The sequence below is a fragment of the Varroa jacobsoni genome, unplaced genomic scaffold (genome assembly GCF_002532875.2).
Source record: "Varroa jacobsoni isolate VJ856 unplaced genomic scaffold, vjacob_1.0 scaffold_25, whole genome shotgun sequence".
NCBI classification, from domain to species: Eukaryota; Metazoa; Arthropoda; class Arachnida; order Mesostigmata; family Varroidae; genus Varroa; species Varroa jacobsoni.
In genome coordinates this window covers 107,179-129,250 of record NW_019212927.1, presented here as the reverse complement: position 1 = coordinate 129,250, position 22,072 = coordinate 107,179, and the positions used below count along the sequence as shown (strand labels likewise).

The window sequence follows — 22,072 nt, the reverse complement described above, 5'->3', positions numbered from 1 at the left end:
GCGTTTCCTTTGGGGAAGTTTCTTTTGGTTCATTCCTCTTATTGTCATTTTTTGGCGCACGTTTTAATTATCGATTTCTGCTAACCGTTTTCGTTACATTGTCGTGTACTCCTTGGGGTTATAGTAAGCCTTAATTTACTATTTCGTTATTTATTATTAAACTTTTAGATTTTACCACATAGTAGAGTTTTAACTTCATGCATTCAAATAGGTACGGTATCGAATTGGCTACCCACGGTATTTCTTCAATGGGTTTTTTAATGCGTGCTTATGTTGAGTGTGGTGCTGGCAGCATATAAATAAAAAAAAAAAAGCTGTTGATTTTAATAAAGTTGTCTTGACCGTTATGCTATTTCTTTCAAAATTTCAGTCTTCAAAACTGAAAAAATGCAAGATACGTGTTGAAACTTCTCAATAATCTCCTTTGAGTATTGTAGGCCATATCGGTTTAATCAGTGAAAGCGACTATTGTAGGATGGTAGTTTGGTGTGATTATTTCAACTAAACCTCTTGGTAAGTTGAGACTGTATACATTTATATTACTATCTACACATCAGCCATTTAAACCAACTATCGTATTTACTACTGGGTTAAATCTGTGGTAGCCAACATGAAAACAAAGTTAGTGGTCCCAAGTTTTAAACTCTCTACTTCTGTAATGTTAACTAGGTTAATAATATTCGACGTTAACTAATAATCAAGTATTTTGCGGGGACTCATGTAAGTATGAAAATAGTCTACTGTACTGTGCTTGAGCATAGGATAAATATTAAGTTAGATAAAATTAAGAAATAAACTTCGCTTCTTAGTAGCTTAATAACAATTTTTAGTGCCGAGCAAAAACGTTACACATTTTCAGAAACCGAAGGAGCAATATATACTAGTGAAGTACATATATATATATACAGTATACTGTATTTTGCATTAGATACCTCACAAAATGTTCTATGACGTGTTAGGAACTGTTTTTTTTTGGATTTTCTCCCGTATATGAACGCTTATAAAAGTTTAAGCACCTCAATAGAAATACAAACCACTAAAGAACATGTAACATTTGGTTGTCAAGTTTATGCGAATATGTTCTCTACGCTTTCTTTATCAATGGGACCTTTAATCGTGAATCGTAATTCAAATTTGGTTACCCCGAGAGCAGTCCATCTGGATAGAAGTTTTTAAGCGCAATACCTAATTTCTAAAGAAAAAGGACCGTTTCCATTTCAGCTAAATGTCACACAGGTAATGTAATATCTGGCCTTATGTTCTATAGAACCCGATAGGTCATTGTAAAAAATAACTTTACACCAAAAGGCGTTTCAAAATTTCATCGAATGAAAGGTAAATGAGAAACATTTTGGGACATCGACTTATCTTCTAAACGTTACATAATTTTCGGTTTTTTAAGTGTTTATGAACCGTCGTTTTTAAAATCTTTATAAGCATACAAAATAACACGGAGTCAATTTAGGGGAACCACAGTCATATTTCATTTAAAAATCTAGATTTTCAACAAAGTTGAGTCCTGCCAGAAATGGCAAATTAAGCAACTTGAAAACAAGATGTGAGTTGATATTTGCATCATTGCGTCCCAAAAGCTAGTTAACTAAAGGCGTTTCTCCGGCATCTGGGGCCGACTGAATTTAATCGCGCAGTTTATTTTGTATTTCAAAATATTAGGAAATAGTATATTATATATGTGTAGGTTCCAAGAATTCTGGTAATACATGTTTTGCACCAACTTGAAACCTTACAACATCAATACAATACTTCAATTAAAAGCCGATTGCCTACGGTGCGATGACTGTCATTTCTGATACAACAATTAAAAACTCGACAAAATGTCTATGACTCGGACTCGAAATTTACATAAAACCGTATGTGTAAAACCGAATTGAAGTATATATATAAAACCGAACTTATAAATAACAAGTTCGGTTCACTACCCACTCAGCCATCACATCAATGAACTTCAATAGTGGGATTATGTATATTATGTTCTTTTTAAAACTACCACCTTTTAAAGCAGATTGAGCATTTTTTTTATGTTTAGAGGCCTTTTGAAGGACCAGTTACGTTATTCCTTTCGCATAATATTGCCCCAGTAAAATATCTTGCCACACAGCGTAATGTGGCTAATTCTTTAAATTTTCATGTTGCTTTCTATATCCCAGTAATCTTCGATTTAAATTCAATGTCTCCGTGTTGGCTATTACAAAAAGTGCGATTAAATTTGAAGTATTCACTGAGAAATTAAAATGACAAAAATAGCCTGAATTTTGCTCGGTTATAGCGTAGTAATCGCTGGTGGCAAGCAGCGGCGCTTCCTACCATTGTAAAAAAATAAAGATACCAAAATATGGTTTGCAGAGTTTCGAGATAGTATAATAGTATATAAAAATAGTACGGCAGCAAAACAAAGACCGTAAATCAAGGGCACAAATATCATATGCCGATTTTTAGATAGTTGTCTAATTAATTCGAAGGTGGAACTCGTACTTATCATTTTATGGTAAAGTGGACCTTTTAATGCCTAAAGTCATAGAACATTTGAATATGAACATCAAAACATGGCTACAAATGTTTCGACGTTCAAATAAATAATCTTTGATATTAGATCGGCCAATAACATATTTAAAAAAATTTGCATCAAGGACTAAGTCAGATTTTATATTAAACTTTTTCAATGTTATAAATTCCATTTGTTTTCCACTGTTAAGTGATCTGTTCGATTTTTTGTTGCTCTGTTATTATAGAAGTAGACTCTTATGTGGCAATATATATTAAAATAATAGTCTAATTGTGTTCAAATAGGCACGATGTTTGCGAAAAAAATTACGTACCTCACTTAAAACTAGATATCAATGGTGATTTTTTATGCAATTATTTCTCGTCATTTTGTATATACATAGTAATGAAACAGAACAGCAGCCACTTACACCTTGTACCTTGCCAGGCCACCTTTTGACTATATCAACCGGTTGCCGAACCTGTGGTTATTCTTCTCCGCGAACGAAAAAAGTTTTACTGAGCATGTCACCGAAAGATACAAAAATGCAGTATTAATTGCATGGGCTATCACATTGCTTTATTATTTGCCCCTCGCTACTGCCAAACAGTGAGTCGCGTTAAAGCTTTCTTTCTTAAAAGTGCATTGGAACCACACAAAGTTACCGGAAATTGCCTCACGTAGCTTCCAACCGTGAAGATGCCAATTTTAGGAACTGGGAACAGAAATTATCGGAGGTTGATGGGCATATGCTTGCTCAATAATCAGGTGCAATAAGGAGCAAGGGCGTTGAAAGGCATGAACGGCTAAACAGAAATGTCGTTATTCGCTTTGCGATGCATGATTTCCACCATAGACTTTTTCGGAAACCAGGTTTCCACGAGCCTGACAATATATGAAAATGCTCTGGATGCAAGCATGCTTAAGGCATCTGGCAAATCTCTTAAGTTAGTACTATGAACTCACTACTAAAGTTCGTGTTACCTATATGACGCAAAATGTTTTAATTTGTTCTGTATACTCTTTCTGATATTGAAATACTGTGTTGTTGCCCTTTATATGCAAATTTTTTTATTACTAGCAGCAAAAATTTGAAAATAAACAGGCTCCTATATAATTGTCATAAAAACAAAACAGAGGTGGGTGTCGAGAGTACTATTTTTTAGTTGGTCTTTTATACAGTTGTGGAATTTCGCAAAAACTCTGTACATTTTGCTCCGTAATAAGACTTCCCCATCTGGAAAACTCATTAATGCTTTCAATATAATTGAGTAAATATTTAATTAATATTAATTAACTAATTAATAAGTTTAGGGTCACAAAAGAAATCATTTTGGTTACGTTCAAGTAGTAACTTCGTGACACCGCGGATTCTATAATGCTCTACTGGCTTTAAGAAAGCTACCATAACGTCGGCAATGTTTTCAAATGCATAAGCAGCGTCGTGGGAGTTCAAATTATCGGTAAAAATTAGCCGTTTACTCCATCAGTTTCGTCATTAACCTTTCCAATAATTGAAAATATCGCGTAGGTCACTAATGGTAGTTGGTAGTGGCGTATATAAATAACAATGAGAAAAACAACCGCAGTAGTTGTACAAGAATGAGTGTAATTGCTGAAATCGTGATTACTCTAAAAAATTTTGCAGTAGGTAAGCAGTAGACGTGGCGGGTATTATAAAAGATATAAAGGTTGTATTATTAAGGGACTCGTCTAATCTGCAAGCTGCGGTGATAAACAGAAATTGAATAAATAGCTGAATTGGCCAGAAAATGTTGAATGATGAATATTTATAATAATAATTATTTCAATCGTGCTTGTTAGTTATGTACTTACTGAACTGTATCATCGCTAATGCGATGTCACTATCCAGTGACAGTTCAATTAATACTTTTCCCATAAAAAAGACCTTAAAGTCAAGCTGCACAGTAATCTTACCAAAATGCTTTTTGGGGTGTTTTTTTAAATTTGAAAGCGTTAATACTCGAAATGACAGATGATTTCAACCCTAGAAATAACGAATAAGCGTAAATACAGGATCGCAGATGTGTAAAAATGACTTGTACAGTCCAAAAGCAGAATTAATACGCAAAGCACGAATTATAAGTTAACGAATAAATAAAACTCGGTTTTTGTACATACACTTAGGGTATTAGTATTTAGGATAGTTAAGGGATTCTTTGTCTAAAAATCAAGATGACAGCAGGTCATGGAGATATTTTGCACTACGTAAGAATGAGTAGCGCAGCATGCTGTATTGGCGAAATCGATGCGTGCTTAAAACACAGTATAAAGAATATTTCTTTATTATGGAGTTCTGGGAAATTTACGAGATACTGGGCAATGCGTACCAGGAGAGTTGGAAAGGCATTGAGATAATATACGTGCATTCTTTAAGGTAGTACTAATGTAGAAATTATTATCTGTCTTCTGTCTATAGGTCAAAGAGCATTTGTATTATATTCTATGATACTGTCGAATAATAACGTGAAATCGATGTGAAATCGTGAAACCATATTTTTATTTAAAAATTAATATAGAAAACTGGTTGCATGAATTTTGTATTAGGATAGTTTTCTCGTGTTTACTTATCTTTAATATCTTTTTAGGTTAAAAACGCAATCGTGTTCGACATACATGGATAATAGGCCTCTGCGAGAATCGCGAAATTGAGCTGCACAGACTGCAACAAACTGATCTAAGTAATTACCTTAATGACGGGGTTAGATTCAATCACTGAAGTAAGCGTGGTCTGGAGCGAGGACATTGCCGTTAACGAGCGTGGTTTTACATCGTTATTTTTGGGTGCGTCGTCCACGTGGATGTCACGGCGACGGCGCCCGGCCACTGGAGGGGCAGCAATATTTTGCACTGCGATGCCAGCTGGTGGAATTGCTACAAGGCAATGAAAAGTTTGAAACAAGTCATCGCAGTCTATAAATATGATAACCGTTAAGAGTTGAGCGGCGCGTTAGGGTCAGAAGCGATATCTTGGTTCTACAAGTTAAGACATTTCTAGTGATGCTATTAGTTAGGAAGTTTATTTTTATCATGATTATATGACAGATACGGTAAAGTATTTAGCACCTAATTCATCAGTCTCAGTTTCTGGGCGGTATCCACCGCAAATTGCAAAAGTAACCCGCAAGGTAGAGAGTTTTGCACTGGCTTTTCTTAATCGAGCATAAAGCTAAGTATATCTAATCATTCATCAATGTATACTGGGTTCTGTCCCTGCTATTCGTCTATCCCCATGCAACAACAAAACTTTCTTTCCGGAAAGTAAAGTCACGCAAGCAGCATATATTATATATGTACTGTATATATGCGTACAAGCTGCTGTTTAGCTTACAAGTCGGTAAGGCAATAGCTATATCACAGTATCTCACCTACATATCCAAACGTCTATTAGCTGCTCAAGATATCTATCTTCCTACTACTTCCTTCTATAGTTCCTACTAAATAATTGTGCGTGTATTTCTTCGATTGTCTCCTTCAGCCTGGCGTAAGCCTTTTTCTAATCATTTCATGCCTTCCTTCATATAACGCAATTATAAGGTGGAACAAAAAGTTACTTGCTGTATGTAGAAAGCAAGTGTCTGCAGGTGGCTTCACGTTTTAAGGCGGCCGGGCGTATATAAGCAATTTTTATAAATTAAAGACTTTTGTTTAACTTAGAAAGTTAAATAATATCAGTTAAGTAGGGTAGTCGTTAATAATATTTCCCTTGTGTATCTTAAATCCATAGTCATTACCATCAACCACTAAAACTATAGAGGTTGAAATAAATAAGGTAAAAAATAGACATACTAATATATATGCTTGCACGAGGCACATAAGAGTACAATAAAATAAAATATATTGTTTCAACTTTAATATCGGTCTTCCAATGTCAGATTAAAAAACCCAGTTGTTACTGATTTAATCCCCAACGAAAATGTATTACATGACATAGACAATCGCAGTAAACAGGATGTATTTCTATTACGACAAAAGCACAATTTTGTTGATCTATTTCGGTTAGCCGGTTTGGAAGCCATCAAAGGAATAAACTTCTCACCAACGGTCACATAATATTTAAGATGCTTTAGGCTGTTTCATTTGGAGTCAAACAGGTTTAATTGCCGTTTTTTTGAAAATACGCTCAGCTAGCAAATTAAATTCAGAGAGGAGGTAGTTTGAGCAGTTGGCTTTTAACATAACTTTTAATTTAGCTAAATCGCTAACATCAGTTTCACAAGAACATTCCATAATTATCGTTTAAAATTTATGCATTATTGTGAAACTTTTATCTCCTTAAAGCTAGAGTTTTACTAAAATTTCTTATGAATTGGTAATACTATTAAGCTTTTTTCTTAACTTATTTGGCTCAACTACACGCACGGTAAAACTTCTATGCCACGAAGTTAAGTAGATAGATTATTGACTTTACAAACCCCATGAAGGGGACTTTACATTGAACCCTACAATTGACGAACCAATCTGCAAAAGCTTCTACTTAAAGTAAAATGTAGATCCCCGGCTAATCGGCCGTTAAAGCTGGCATTTGTGTTGTTTACTAAAAACTACGTACAAAGAATTTTAACCAGAATAGCACGTCTTCCTTCTAGACCTAATTTGAGGGCAGCGCGTGTAATCATTTTTATATACAATAAGCAGAAGTATAGTTGATAAACAAGTCTAACAAATTCCATTAGTAATAACGGTTACTCTGTGTAGACTTCTGGGGAAGGACATGACTAAGAAGGAGTCTCTACAAAACGATATTTTTTGTGTTACGTTATTGCTACGCAAGGTCGGATCTAAGGTAAATATTATTATTACATATCGAAGTTAACTCTATTGGAAGATGTTAGTCGATAAAAAAATTATGTTTCTGTATTTAAATTTGCTGAAGGCACCCATGGACAATGCGATATAAATGGTGCAGCAACCAACAGGACTATGTTATTGCTTTATGAAAATTGCGAAACCATATCGAGTTGTGATAATTCGTTCCTGAACAGGGCGTCTAGATATTAAACGATGAATTCCATTCTCGTACTCCATTTACTTAAATCCATACAATTTGAACTGTTTTTCTGTACTAATAAGACCAATTGCTGGTGTATGCAAACGTTTATTTGAACCAAAGTGATGAAACTAAATATGGTAGTTTAAATTATATGTATATATCTATTGAAGGGCTTTTAGAGCACTAGGTTCAATCTGCAAATAACAATGGGGAAGAAAACATTGTTTGCATTCACTAAATTCAGTAGTCATAAAAGCCGCGTAACTTTGAATGAAACGCCGCATTTTTGTTACGTGTTAAGTCTATATTAAAATAAAACTAAGGGTGATACCAACCGGCAAAGGGAACATTGTAGAAGGATGGCATCAGACTGGCGAAAAGAAGACCCAGAGGTAGCAAACCTAGTAAAAGAGCGAGCGGCCCTTTCGAACTCCGGTGATGAGACGGTCGGTAAGGTACTTGGTGGTAGCTACCTCCGCCGTAAGCATGGTGGAAATCATCGTAGCCGCCGCCGTAACCATTTCCATAGCCTCCGTAGTATTCAGATGCTGAAGCCTCTAGAAGAAACGATTCAACAGATCGATCATTTTATTCAATTAAAATCTAATTTGCAATCAAGTATTTTTTCTTTCGCATCTATGGCACGTCCCGAATTTGCAACTCTAAAGACATTATAGATGGAAAAAAATGTTGTTACCATGCAAAGTTGATACCATGTAGACTGTCAGGTAGAGCATGTGTATCTTTTTTAAACAAAAACCTTTATTTCAATATCATCAGATCAATAGATAAATCGTATCTCTCATGATAATACACTAGCACTTTGGTGCTTGTGTATTATCATGAGCGTGTTTTTATTTTGGAGCGTGTGTGTGGCTGCTTATTTGTTTATAAGTGAAAAGCACAGGACGATTTTATCTCCTGTGTGGTATGTAGGATATTTGCATTACAATAAACATCAGGCGGTACGTAAAGTATCTATGCGTAGTGTTTTTTGTTATTATTTGAAATCTTTGCATGTATTGTGATATGGTTTTTCCTGTATTTGCTATCATGTTGTGTAAGTAATTTGATTTTGTTAGAGTTGTATTGCGTTTCATAAGTATTTAGTTTTCGGCTGCTTACTGGAGCTATGCTACTCTGAATGTTTGAATTGTTTTTTTGCGAGCTTCAGTAGCCTCATTGTTTTCTACATTGCTATGCAGAGAATTGTACGCCTGTAAACACACAAGTTTGTGCTCCCTCTGTCCTCTCTCGGAACATCCTCTGAGAGATCTAATTTGATGGGCTGTACTTCACTAGTTGCGTAGGTGTATTGTAGATTTTGGTATTCCCGTAACAATTTACTTTCTCAAGCACTAAAATTCTTGCGTAACTTTTACAGATTGTCTTTAAACACTAGTATTCCTGTTCTGCTGAGGTGCTCCTGTATGTCGTGGGTTTAACAGTGTAATTTTTTTTTATTTTGTATTCGTTTCCAGTGGGTCTAAAATGCTCGGTAAAATGGTTCTGTAGAGCACTAAACATTATGTTAAACGTCATTAAAATATGGCTCTGTATATAGTAGTCGAAAAAGTCAGCTTTTGCATTCTTTACCAAATATGTAATTGTTGTTTGCAACTTTTTTTAACGCGTTCACATAGCCTGCCAGGCTAATTTCTTAACTAGTATTTTATGCCACTGTTAAGTATTTTAAGAAGACTAATGACTGTGAAGCATTCGTGTGTATTTATTGACTAGGTACTGTCACGTGAACTCCAAATACTTTTCGAAACTTGTGAATTTCGTAACCGAAAGTAGTACATGAAGATTTTTTAGATGTAGCGTTTAGCTTGCAGGTCCGTCATTAAGCATTTAGGAGAGAATTTTTTATAAACTCTTTGTTGCTTAACTGCATAATGCATGTGTCCTCGGCATATCCTATGTGGCTTTTGTATATGTAATAAGTCATAAACCGGTTTCTTATGCATGCCGTGAATTGAATGTTTAAAGACCTTCAGTTCTGTCCCTCAAATCCCAGTTCTTTTGAGCTTGTTTCGAAACCATTTTTCTGCAAATGCACATAAAAAAAAATTAAGAACTGATACTTGAACTTCACTTTTCTATAGAGCTTCCTGAATTTGTGATTGTGGGCAAATAATGCTTTCCGTATGCAAAACTGTTTTTTTGGTAAAATTCCATTTGTTTCAAAATCATGTGCTATCTGTTATACTGTCATATACTCGATAACTTATTGATAACACATAGAATTTACATAGGTCTGTACTGTGAGAAATTCTCAAGGTTGCCCATTTGTGCATTAGAATTACTACGTTTGTTTTTAGTGAATTTTTAATAGTTCTAAGTATATGCCGGTAATGATAATGAGCTTTCCCAGGTGCTGTATGGAATGCGACGATTATGGATAGCTAGTAATCTTGTCCAGGCGCTTTTTCGTTTTATAAATGTTTGATAGTTTATTCAACCTTTTCTATGTTTAAAATAGCAAATTATGTTTTAGCAGTCTTTGGCCGATAACTTGATACTCTACCTTTTCCTGCAATTTCATCTTTTCCTTTGCCAGTTTTTCCGGACATTGAGAAAGAGCCATTAGCTTTGTCCATATCGCTTTGGTTGTGACTTTCAGTGTTGAAATATTATGGCAGAGTTTGTCTTTCTTTGCTTGTCTTTTAACGATGCCTTTATCACATGCCGTACTTCTTTTGAAGAATATGTTTTATTTATTTTAATCTTATATATGAACCTGTTGCCTTATGTATAGTTTTTTTAATCTTAGAAACTTTTCTTAACTTAGGTTTAGGATGTTAAGTGTATCATGAATATTGGCCTGCTCTTAAATTAAGCATGCTATTTTCAACACCGAACGGTCAATCGAACACGGATTAACACAGATAATTACACGGATATTAGTAATATCGGATAATGGTCATACTGTTTATTGTAATTTTAATAGAGAAAATGGGACTTATTATTAAGCGGTGCGAAAGATGTATTATGCTTTCAAGTCGTATTGCGCTTTATATGGATGATAAGCGGGACGAAGAATGCCTTAACCAGCTGCTATCACAAAGTCACAAAGAAAATGCAGGGCTATTTTCGATGAAAACTAGATAACAACTATAATAAAAAATGAGCCCTACGATACTAAATATGTAAAAAGAAATTCCTACGTAGGGTACAAATTTAGAGTTTACTTGGCATCTAAAAAAGCAAGGATATGACAGGGTATTGAAGTTCCTGTCCTTACAGAATGTATATGTAACTGTACAAATTTATTTCATAATCATGGAATGATGTCTCTAGTTTCTAAGGGTTTAAAACAATAAATGAACTCACTAATTTGATCGATTTCGTGGGCTGAATTGACGATTTTTCCCCTGTGACCTGCATGTGAGGGCCGTACCTTAGACGAAGGTCCGGACCCCGCTCCTTCTGGAGGCTGTTCCGCAGTTTGCTGTTGTATGCCGCTAGCTTCTGCCTGTTTAGATTTAGATATATATATTTTTTTTCAATTAGCTGATAACTTGGTAAACCTAAAGTTATTTCGCTCGTATGGAGCACAAAGGAGTAAGACATTTTCTGTAGTTTAGCGTATAAGGGACAAGGGAATTAATGTGTCTTTAAGCACAATCGAACGGAGTTTGATAAAAGTACTACAGTGTCCACGAGACAGTAGTTCACGTAAGAAATATAAATTGTGTATCGTGTTATTGAGAAAACATAAAAGCGTAACTTAAGGCGTCAGAATGAAATGGAGCTAAAAAGAGAGTAAAATTCAAATGTTGACAAGCTTGAAATTATCATAGAGAAACACTAATGGATTATTATAGGTATATTTCTGTATGTACGAAATAGTTTATTAAATTGTATGTAACTGTTTGTATACATTTTTTTAATTGTAGCCCAAAGGTAAATATGGCGGGTTCAAGGTTTTCACTGTAGCTTTTTATTAGGTTCTTGTTTTAAGCGCTCTCGAGCAGACTAACATTCCGTTACTAAGTTCTATTGCCTTACTTAAGTGTCGTATCGAGTCCACTTCTGGTGGCTATGAAAATTGAACAAAGAAATTGCACTATGACTGGATTCGCAGTCGCAAAAAGCAAGCTATTAAACGCACACTCTTTAGCTTATTAGAAAAATACTGGGTAAATCACGTTCCAACTCTTTATTGCTGGTGAAATAGTATGGAAAATCGAACCTTTTGCCCGTCGCAAGATCGCGAATACCACCTGTACCTTTAGCATGAAAAAATTTGGCGGCGTTGGTGAATGCTATAAAATGTAAAGAAAAGCACAATATAAAATGCCCGAACTGTCTATTCGTTAGGCGGAATCTCTGCGCCTTGCAATGCTTTAGTTATTTTTAGAAACGTAATTAAGATCACTAACCCTGGAATGCTTGTAAAATATAAAGCATACGTTTTACTTATTTATCGGCAGCAAGTAAGCAGGCGAGTGTGGTGCAAGAAGTCTGATCATATGCAGCAAGGACTTGGTGTTCCATTGATATTTTTTAGAGTCAATAATACACTTGTCCCATTTAACTCAAAGGATATTTTACCGCAGAGTTGGAAAGCCAGCTCTTAACTGGAACTCAGCGTTAACAGAAGGATCTTCCTTACTTTCTTCTTTGCGCGAGATATCATCATTATACAAAATTTTGCAACTCGAACGAACCCGACTATATCCCTAAAGGCAGCGCGAATTTAAATAGAAACACGTGTCGTGTTGTTGCCGAATCTGAACTTAAAGAAGAAAATATGCGCATTTTCTCGTTAAATATTTTGGATGCTCGCGATATGCTTTAACCAACAAATTAAATCACTCTTTTGGTAGATCTTTCTTTACGAATGATTCAATGCAACACATAACAGTTGTTGTTTCTGATACTTGGTGTTGCCAATTTTTGCATCTTATCAAATTTTGAATGATGAAAATGAAATATTTTAAAAGGCGGCCTAAACAAGTTACATTTTATGAGAACCATTATATTGGAAGCTATATGGGTCACGGTATTTCAAGCATATATGTTGTTCTTACAAAAATTTTAAATCTGATGAAACATGATCTGACAGTACAACCTAGGTTTGTATGCACATATCAAGTTAAATTAAATCATCCTATTCTTACACGTCGCTGCTGTCAATTATGGTTGCTTTTTGAAATATCGAATTAGTATTGAAAAAATTTACCATAAATTATTATTCATTGGTGATTAAATTTACTTTGGTTACAGCACAATGAAGTGCAACATGAAACACCCAAAGCTTCACACTATGTAACTAAACTTCATATCGTAAACCCTTTTATATGTCTAATCTGACAGTAAATAATCGTAAAGCGTTGTCCTTTCTAGCCCTAACCACAGCTCTTTCTAGGAAGAAGCGTCCCTTTTTGTATTTCCGTTTCGACTCCTTCGCGCGAACTTATTAGTGGCCCATCTAACTCTACCTCGTGGACCTATATGGACTATTTACATAGGTCTTCAACTGATATTTTCGTGGAAACGGGACGACTTGTAGTTCTTTTATATAGTTCGTTTCTTTACCTTAGGGACGTAATGCTTATATGTGCAGCCTTACCTTTTTTGGCAATTTATTGAGGATCTCTGTAAGTTTGGTGTTAAGCAGTTGTTTGTTTTTCAAACTCTACAAATTAGGTTACCCAGTTCTTTTCGCAACTTAAAAATGTTTACCGAAATGGCTGAGAATTGCTAGCGGGGAAGCTAAGGGACGCACTCATTGAAATGGTGAAACGCGTTAAGAGCAACAAGATATAAAGACCACAAAGGCGTTATGATGGAAGGTAGGAAAACCGTATAAAAGTGCATGTTTGGAGACTGTTGTTTGGGCTTATATTGACTATTGTAAATCAAAATGAGTTATGTATTTAGGTAGCAAGTAATACAATGTGGTAACAAATTAATGGTAATGGCCATGGGAATAAAGTATGCAGTTGTAGGTTGTGTTGAATGTGAACAAGCACCCGATTAAATAGTGATAGAATTGCTGTACGAATGAAACGGGATCACTGTCTCAAAGAAACGGAATTATTGCAACAGGATGACTGTAACTGAGTATCGACAAGGAGTTTGTTTGCAATTGAACTATAGTCTCTGTTTGCCTATATACGTAACGTCAATCAAATTCGTTTGATTGATGAAAACGGTTTAGGAAGAACAGGGTTCCTGCGGTGGTACAATTGTTGAACTATAATTTACATTTTTATAAGTGTAACATCAACGAATCAAGTTAGTTAAATCTATGGTAGAACGTAGCCCGCGAGTTAAATAAGGTTTATTTGTCTGTCCGATCTAAATCGAGCCCATAAAGCGGTCGTTTAAGCCAATTTTTGGACCTTGCTCAAACCTCGTCCTAGGATAATAAAATATTTTTTTCAAGTTCAGTTTTTTATTTTCATATAGCGTAATGTCAATTTAGGCAAGTTAACGACTTTTAGCAATTTCCTCGACAACGGTTGACAATTTGTCCAAAATGTATGTTGAGAAATCATTTGTTCTTTCACGAGTCAAATGGCGAAATACGATATTATAATTCAACAAACAGTTCCAATTTTCACATTTAGCTGTAAAATTGCGATCTTTAATTGATGAACATCTTTTTTCGGGGATAGCTTCTTCTTCCCTAGGGGAAACCGTAATGGTAATTTCTTTAATTTGCATAATAATATAACCAGCTCGACATATGGTCCATACTCTTCGATTAAACAAATACTTTTTTAAGTGGTATTTTTGGCCGCCATGGATAGTAATGCTAATTTGCATATGTTGAAGTTTTTGGCGATTTGCTGAACAACCGTTAGGATTTTCTAAAAGATCTATATTGAAAAGTTGAATGTTTCTTCAAAGATCAGAGTGGGCGCAACAGTTCTACAGAGTAAGCGCAATATTGAGTTTGAAAAGAACTTCCAAACTTTTCACTTTTTTAACAAAACTGTTGCGTATTTATAAAAAAAAGCACATATAGAAAAAAACGATTACTTCTGTTTATTGTGCTTCTTTCCAGTGTATGTTGTGTATTAAGGCTTCTTAGTTCAGTATGATTTACTGAACCAAGAAGTCTTTATGCATTTGTAGATGTGAATGCCACATATTCACTGATGATTCAGTATGACAATAGACCGGCTAAGACAGTGATACCGATTAAAAAGACTTGATGTTGAAAGCTGCTGGATGTATACTTTTTCTGCATAGCTTAAAAAGAAAAGACAGTTGGAAAAACTGTTAGAACATGTACAGCAACAGACCTTTTTACAGATTTTATACTGGCGTGCTTTGCTGGAATCTGTGTAATGGAATCATTAGCAATTTTAGCTTCGAAGAGAAATCGAATCAATACAGGCGAGTTCCATAATGCCATATGAATGACCACTTACTACACATCTTTCACGTTCAGTTCTACTGCATTATACTTCCATTATTTAATTGTGTAGAAAATGCATTATGGCAACCCTCTTTAAACCATTGGAAATGCCTTATTCAGTCCAACTGAGTTGAAACTGTATTGCGGAAAGCACTGTGCCAATTTTGAGCATTTTAACTGCTTGTTTAAAAACTTATATTATAGTATTGTTATTTAGAAACAGCTGTAATATAACATGACAGATTAAATTAGAGGTATATCATTGGGCTACCGAAACGTATGGACCGTCTTTCTAGGTAAATGGCTTTAATGTCACATATCTCAGCTCATGTGAATTGTGTCTAGTTGGCGTTAGTTACTTGAAAGCCGAGATTTGGCAGTAGTAGGTATGCTTGCTGGAACCTAAAGATAAGCAAAATATCTGAAAAAACTGACGATATTTTACAATTATATAATGATAAAAGCACAAGTGCTGCCCAGACCCGTGGAAAAGTTTGTGCTGTTTTTAATCAACATGCATTATTGGGAGATCGCTCAAAGGTGGTTTTATCTTTATCGTTCAGGAAATTTCGATATGAAAGATGTAGCTCGTGGTGGTCTACCAATTGCGGAAAAAATTGGTCAACTTATCGTGGAACTTGAGCAAGACCGACATATGAGTAGCCATAATATCGCCAAGGAGCTAAGTATCTATTACGGAATAGGTTCAGACAGTTTGAAGTAAGCTGGCTATAAAAAAAAAAGCTCTAGTTTGGGTGCCATAGGAATTGGTGCAAGCGAGTTTACTCGATTGTACTTTTATTTATGAAATTGTTAAAAAATGTAACGGAATACAGCCATTTATAAAGCTGCTGACCGCGGCAGATGAAAAGTGGATCAAATGTGAAATACAAATACAAAAAAAAAACATACGCTTTATAGTCCGTGGCAAAACCCATGCTGATGTTAAAAATGGTGATGCCATGTGTGGTGAAATTACAGTGGAATCGTGCGTTATGAATCACTACCCCTTAGTAGAACGACTGGTTTGGATCATCACTATTAACAACTAACAATGTTACAACAAATTACTGAAAAAAAAATCGACCAAGACTAATGACAAGAAAAAGCGTCATCTTCCACTGTGGCAATGTCAGACCACATTCATCTTAGGTTACCCAGCAGAAATTGTGAGAAGTTGGATGGAAAATTTGAATGCATCCGTCGTGAAAGCAAATCTTGAACTATCAAACTACGCAAAAACGTCTGATTTAGTTGTGTTAATTTAGTTTCAATTGAGGTATGCAAAAATCACTGTTTTTCAGCCAAAAACTACAGAAGTTTTAAAGTAATAGAATTATAATGGTACTAGAAAAAAGTTAGAAGGTCACTGATCAAAGTGGCGCATATCTAATTAACTAATGTTATTATAAAATGCAAAAAAATATATGCTTCAAAGGCGGTCAATACTTTTTTACAACCCAGTATAATAAAAGAACTGCACAGTAAGACGTTATTTCATAAGAAAATTACGATAACTACACGTGTTATATATATCAAAACCTATATTATAGTTGTATCTAATAAAAATTTGTATCAAAATAGTACTGATAATGCAAAAACGATAATGCCATGCTTTAAATAATGAACATCTGGATTACTGGAGCAACAGATTGCTGGATCTATTATTTTACTTTATAAAATTCTATACTGTTCTATAGTCGATTTACATGTATATGTGAATAAATAATGGTGATATATACTGTATGTACCTTCAAATCGTGTTTTTAATTAATATGTAAAGAAATGTGTTCAGTATATACTAAGAGAAAATTGCTGGGAAAAAAGTGATGTATAAAAAAGCTACCGTGCTGAATTACCGTATCACCAGGTTACTAGATGAATTACCGTAGAACAGTGGACTGAAATAGAATTCAATAAATAAAATACTGGTAACTTCGAAATCGGTTAATCCTTTCGCTAAGATGCAACATGCATATACCTGCAATTAAAAAACAGGCACAGTCTGTTATTCGAGAACTTTGTACATTAACGTCGAACGGTTTCGAATTTGGTAGTGGTATCTCTGGTTCCAGATGCATCTGGAAAGGGAAATTCTTCACGACGGTAGTGGAGTCAGTTGTCTTCTGTGTGGCCTCAGTCTAGACAAGGCCGACAACGACAAGAACTTGGTTAAAAGACCCCTTTAAATCGCGGGATGTACCTCAGTTTTGGGAGAATATCAGACATGTAGGACAGTTAGTACACCAGCAGCCCTTTTCCTGGCAGGGATATTTTTTGGAATTTTGAAATTAAGGAGCGACAGCAAAACTGTGCTGTACCAAAGATAGATACAAAAGTAGATCATTAGATCCTTAGGAGTAGCATTGTCTGTTCCTACGAATCTATGGTGACTGGTTAGACCCGTAGGCAGAGCGGAAGAAACAACCCTTTCCACCAGGGAGCCGGCTCGTCTGGTATAATGGAAATGCTGACTGACTAACATCCATCTATCGATCTAGTGGCATCCGTAATTGTTTTTTTCTAGAAGTAAATAAGGCTGTGTCTTCCCTTCAGTTACTATAGCTCGAAGTGAAGCACAACAGAGGAATCCATCATTAGTGAATTCTGTCCGCGTGAGAACCAAATCCAGTCGTCGGGGTTAAACCCTACATTCAACATACATATGCACTTTTGCTCTCGTAGTATTCAGTTGGCTACACAAAACTTCTGAATTCAATGGGGTTAAAAAAGTTAACACTTCCTTTGCGTATCGATTGTGAATTCTTTACAAAGAAAAGCATGACGGCGCAAAATGCACAGATTTATCATCGTTAGTTGAGAAAAAGCTATGTGTAATCAAGGAAAATGCCTGTTGCTGTTGTTAGAGAAGAAGCCACGTAGTCAATGAATATTTAGCCATCAGTCAGACTGTCCTAGATAAAGAAGCGGGATTTAATTATGAGCGCATAATGAGCAAATAATGCAGAAAATGCCGAAAGTGTAGCTTTATGTGCTCATGTATCTCCAGTTAATTTACACAGGCTAATTTATCGATGATCTTACGTACAGATTTGGTATGAACTATAACTAATGGGACACACAAAATATGTATGAAGAAATTAAAATAACGAGGAACGCACACTACTTGCTGCTGTATGATTATAATGTAAAAATCTCCTGTTAGAATTGAGAAAAGAGACATGCAGGGGAGCATGAACCCCGTGTATTATTTCATCAACTTTTTCTAATATGAATGGATTTGATTAACATTTACATCTACCCAAACATACCGCAAAATAAAATCACTTTCCTTCACCACCCTGATCCATTTCTGACTGGCTGTGTTGGGGCTGTCTCCCCAGCTCGCCAGGTCTTAGACATTTTTAGTAATTTTGGATATAGAATAGGTTTTCAGACTTCGTCTTTGCAATCATATTGCTATTGCTGTTGCAGCTATTGTTGAAAGAAAGGCCCTACTCAAAGGAGGTGATTAAGATGACTTCCCCGGTTTATGATTTGATATGTGTAACATCGCACTACGGTTAGTTTTTTGTTTTGCATTATGCCTAGCCCATAGCCCATGGTAGGAACCACCTTTACCTAACAAAACCAATACTACGGATTACAGGCAGTTATAGGGTCGATGTAATTCGGAAGAATTTGCTAATTGTTTTCTTGGGTCGTTTGCGCACATCGCCTAAGACGATGTGTTGCGGTGTAATACCTGCCCTGCTGCATTTTGATAGGCTTGAATTACTTGCAGCTTCAATAGCAACTCACTTAATTAGAGAGTGTTTGTTTATTAATCAACACGACTTGCTTTTGGTGTAATAGTGATGCAACGCGAGATGGGTTAAGAAAACGAAAACAACGAAAGTCTATCTTTTCAAAAGTAAAATTCAAGCTGAGTGGACTGATGTCAGTCTGTCAAATAATGCGGCAGGTGCTGAAGAAGCAACCAGACTGTAGAAAAGCCGGTATAGAGATTTCAAAAAGCCATGACCAAAGCACGCGTTAGATTAAAGTGAATTGGCAGTCTTCACAAGGATTGAGCGTAAAGCTAAAAAATGTGTTTATTAACATTTGCGTATAGGCCATTGTGCGAAAAATGTTGTTTCAATGATATAGAATAAATTCTAAAGCGGACAATGATAATAAATTAAATGTATTTTTTTGAAGTTGAGACAATGCTAGCGAAATAACATCCAATAAGAGCATTTTACAAACCAATTCATTTTAGGATATAACGATATACCGAAACGCAGCAGATTGCTCGTTTCGAAACTGTTCTTGGCGATAAAAGATAGATGCTTATAAAATCAAAGCTACAAAGGTCGGAGCAATTTCCGTACGATGCTAGTAGTTTGATGACTCTACCAAACTAAAACGGCTCTGTCAAATATTGGTAAATTGAATCCACGCTGGCAAATATCTTTATGCTTGTGGTACTGCATCCACATTACCTACAATTCCATTGAAATGTCTACTTTAAACACTCGAAAAATCACCAAGAAAATAATTAAACTTAAATTAAAGATATGCATGAAATTTAGGACACTTCTAGCTTAGGTGCAATGTTTAAAGTGCCAAGATTTAAGAAAAGCCCTCCGTTTGCTCATACCCGTGCGAGTCTCGTTCGTCTGAATTATATAAGATATGATAATAACGTTACTGGTAAAAGTTATGTTCTCTTTTGTAGCTGCATCCTTACGAGAGATGTTCATTTGGAATTAATTGCAGACCCTTTACCCTACGAATTTATGGCTGTACCAAAAAGATTCCTTAACAGATTTTTTTAAATGTCTAAAGAATACTCTACTAATGCCACTACGTTTAAAAGAAAGAACTTCAGTTAATTTTTCAGTAAACAAAAAAAAGAAGTGCAAAATTAACTGGTCAAAAACATGATTGGTTGGAATTTTTTTACCGAAAAGGCACCGTGGATCTATGAGCAAGCACGGTAAAAACTCGTGCAAGAAACCAATACAGAATACTGAGTTAACGCGTTGCCGTTTAATTAACTAGCAGTTATCCTTATTGTGTTTAATAAAAGTTAGTCATTAACTTTTATCGAGAGTCACTTTACAACCAGATCATGTTAGGGCAGTTTGTTTTCCGGACTGATTACCGCTATAAGACAACTATACCCGCAGTAAAAGAGATCCAAAATTTTCTTGTCGAAGAAAGGACTAATATTTTCCCAAAATGCTGGAAATTTCACCATTCCATATTCGATTCCTTTTGGACGCGTTTTAAACAAGAATATTAGGGGCATTTGCACTCTGGTCAAAAGAAGAATACTGCGAATCACTAAAATTTATATCTTTCAGGATGTTAGTGACGTTCCTCAGCAGACGAGCTTTTTGAGCGTTATGCAAACCTTTTGATTTTTAGCAGATCACTTAAAGAGAGCTGCATTAATTGAATTTGGTTTGGATTTAATATTCATTTGTCTAATTAGACTGCCACATAAATTGGAAGTATGAATAATATCAACTTATTTATTAATCAAAATAAATAAAGATAGCATAAACACGTGCGTTTCATGCAAACAAACACGGATTGGCCTTAAAGCTATGGTAGATTACGCCAACAGTTATTTTGGTTTTTGATGCCCTACCCTGATGTTCATTCTATGATTAAAAAATTGTGCTAAAATATACGAAGTATTAAATTTACGAAAGAAAGAATATAGTACACCAAAATAAAATAAGATAATGTAATCAATATGCTAATCGCAATTTGCGGGATTCTTGTATGAGTCTATACAAATCATGTATTAAGTAGGATAAGCTATAAATGAAAGCCTATTATTGAAATACTTAGAGCGATTTATTGAACTCACTGTTGTTGTTGAAAAACAATTTTTACAGTTATTTCCTCGAATGTACAGCACATGTTCACTCAAGCATTTTACAGAGCAATTACAAACGGATGACTGGTTATTCATAATGTATTCTCTCTTCCAATATATGATATTGGGTTGATGTTAGCTCAGCGTTGTAAGATCTTGTAAGAACCAGTTTTGGTGGGTAAGATAATCGATGGCTCTGCGCCCAAACACATTAATTGAATTTTATTGTACATAAGTGCTAACGTCGCGATACGTTTCGGGCGAAATCCTGTTACCACTGTTCATAGGTTTGAATTTCCATTTATGATTAATTCCGCGTTTATAATAGAAACAAAAGATGTTGAAATGGCTAACCATTACGAAAGCTCGAAATAGTATATCTGACAAACTAGAGAGTAAATTAGAATGAAATACAATAAAAAAAAAATTAGGAAGGGTTCATCATTTGGCAAAAAATCTTTATTTAGCTTTCATACATGTAACATGCAATATGGCTGAATCAAAAGGCAGACGGAGTTAGTCCCTTATACAAAACTCAAACACCGCAGAAGTTATACTTCCACAAAGCACGTAGAACAGCCACTGCCATATAACCATCTAAAGAAACGTATATCATGTAATTACTCGTACCTACAAAGACTGCCGTATGTGACGTGAGAATCTGTTTTATAGTTTAGATACGATTTATTGTAGAAGAAATTATTAGATTTTATGTAAATCAAAATAAATGAATAGCTGCATCATACCGAAACGATCAAGGTCAAAAACAATCGCCAAAAGAATCGCGACGCTAAGAAACTAAAACAAGCACCTGAGTTTAACCAGCAAATATGTCAGAAGAAGGATGCCTATATGACGACGAAAGTACATAACAAGGTGTTTCATTTGATACAAATACGGACTCACGATCGAGACGACGTGCAAATAACGAAAGTCACCGAACTTCCAAACAGAATGAAGTAGTACAAAAAACCAATAATCGATATGGAGCAGATTTTGGAAAATAACAATTTCATCATAGAGTGAAACAACAGGAGAAACAGATGATCGACGTGCAGTAGACTGCAAGAAACAACACATTCTCCGACAAAACAACACACCACAAATAAACATATCAGCGATATCACGCCGATAATAACAGATGTATCTAACAAGTCAAAACCAATATGGAGCCATTTCAACAGATGTCTTTCGATATGGCAGCAGGTATATCAAATTTATCCTTACAATTAAGCACCCCTTTTTAAAAATGAAACAGTTCTTTTTTATTTTATGCAGAGAAAAAATAAATTAAATGACATATAACTGCTTGCAGAACTATACAGATTATAGCAAACA

The 22,072-nt window shown here is 35.2% G+C and overlaps 1 protein-coding gene across 6 annotated transcripts in view; it reads right to left on the bottom strand.

The window, feature by feature from the left end:
• The window catches only part of GAA1 (glycosylphosphatidylinositol anchor attachment 1), an 85,744-nt gene that overhangs the window by 13,008 nt on the left and 50,664 nt on the right, over window positions 1–22,072 (bottom strand). For all 6 annotated transcript variants that reach the window (XR_015310286.1, XR_002679202.2, XR_002679207.2 and 3 more), the window contains 3 exons: window positions 10,854–10,995; window positions 7,853–8,074; window positions 5,214–5,398 (listed from right to left, as the gene is read on the bottom strand). Coding sequence is in view for 3 of the 6 variants with exons in the window: in XM_022830367.2 (XP_022686102.1) it covers window positions 5,214–5,398; window positions 7,853–8,074; window positions 10,854–10,995 (549 nt within the window). In the remaining 3 variants the exon portion in view is untranslated. The remainder of the gene's footprint in view (window positions 1–5,213; window positions 5,399–7,852; window positions 8,075–10,853; window positions 10,996–22,072) is intronic.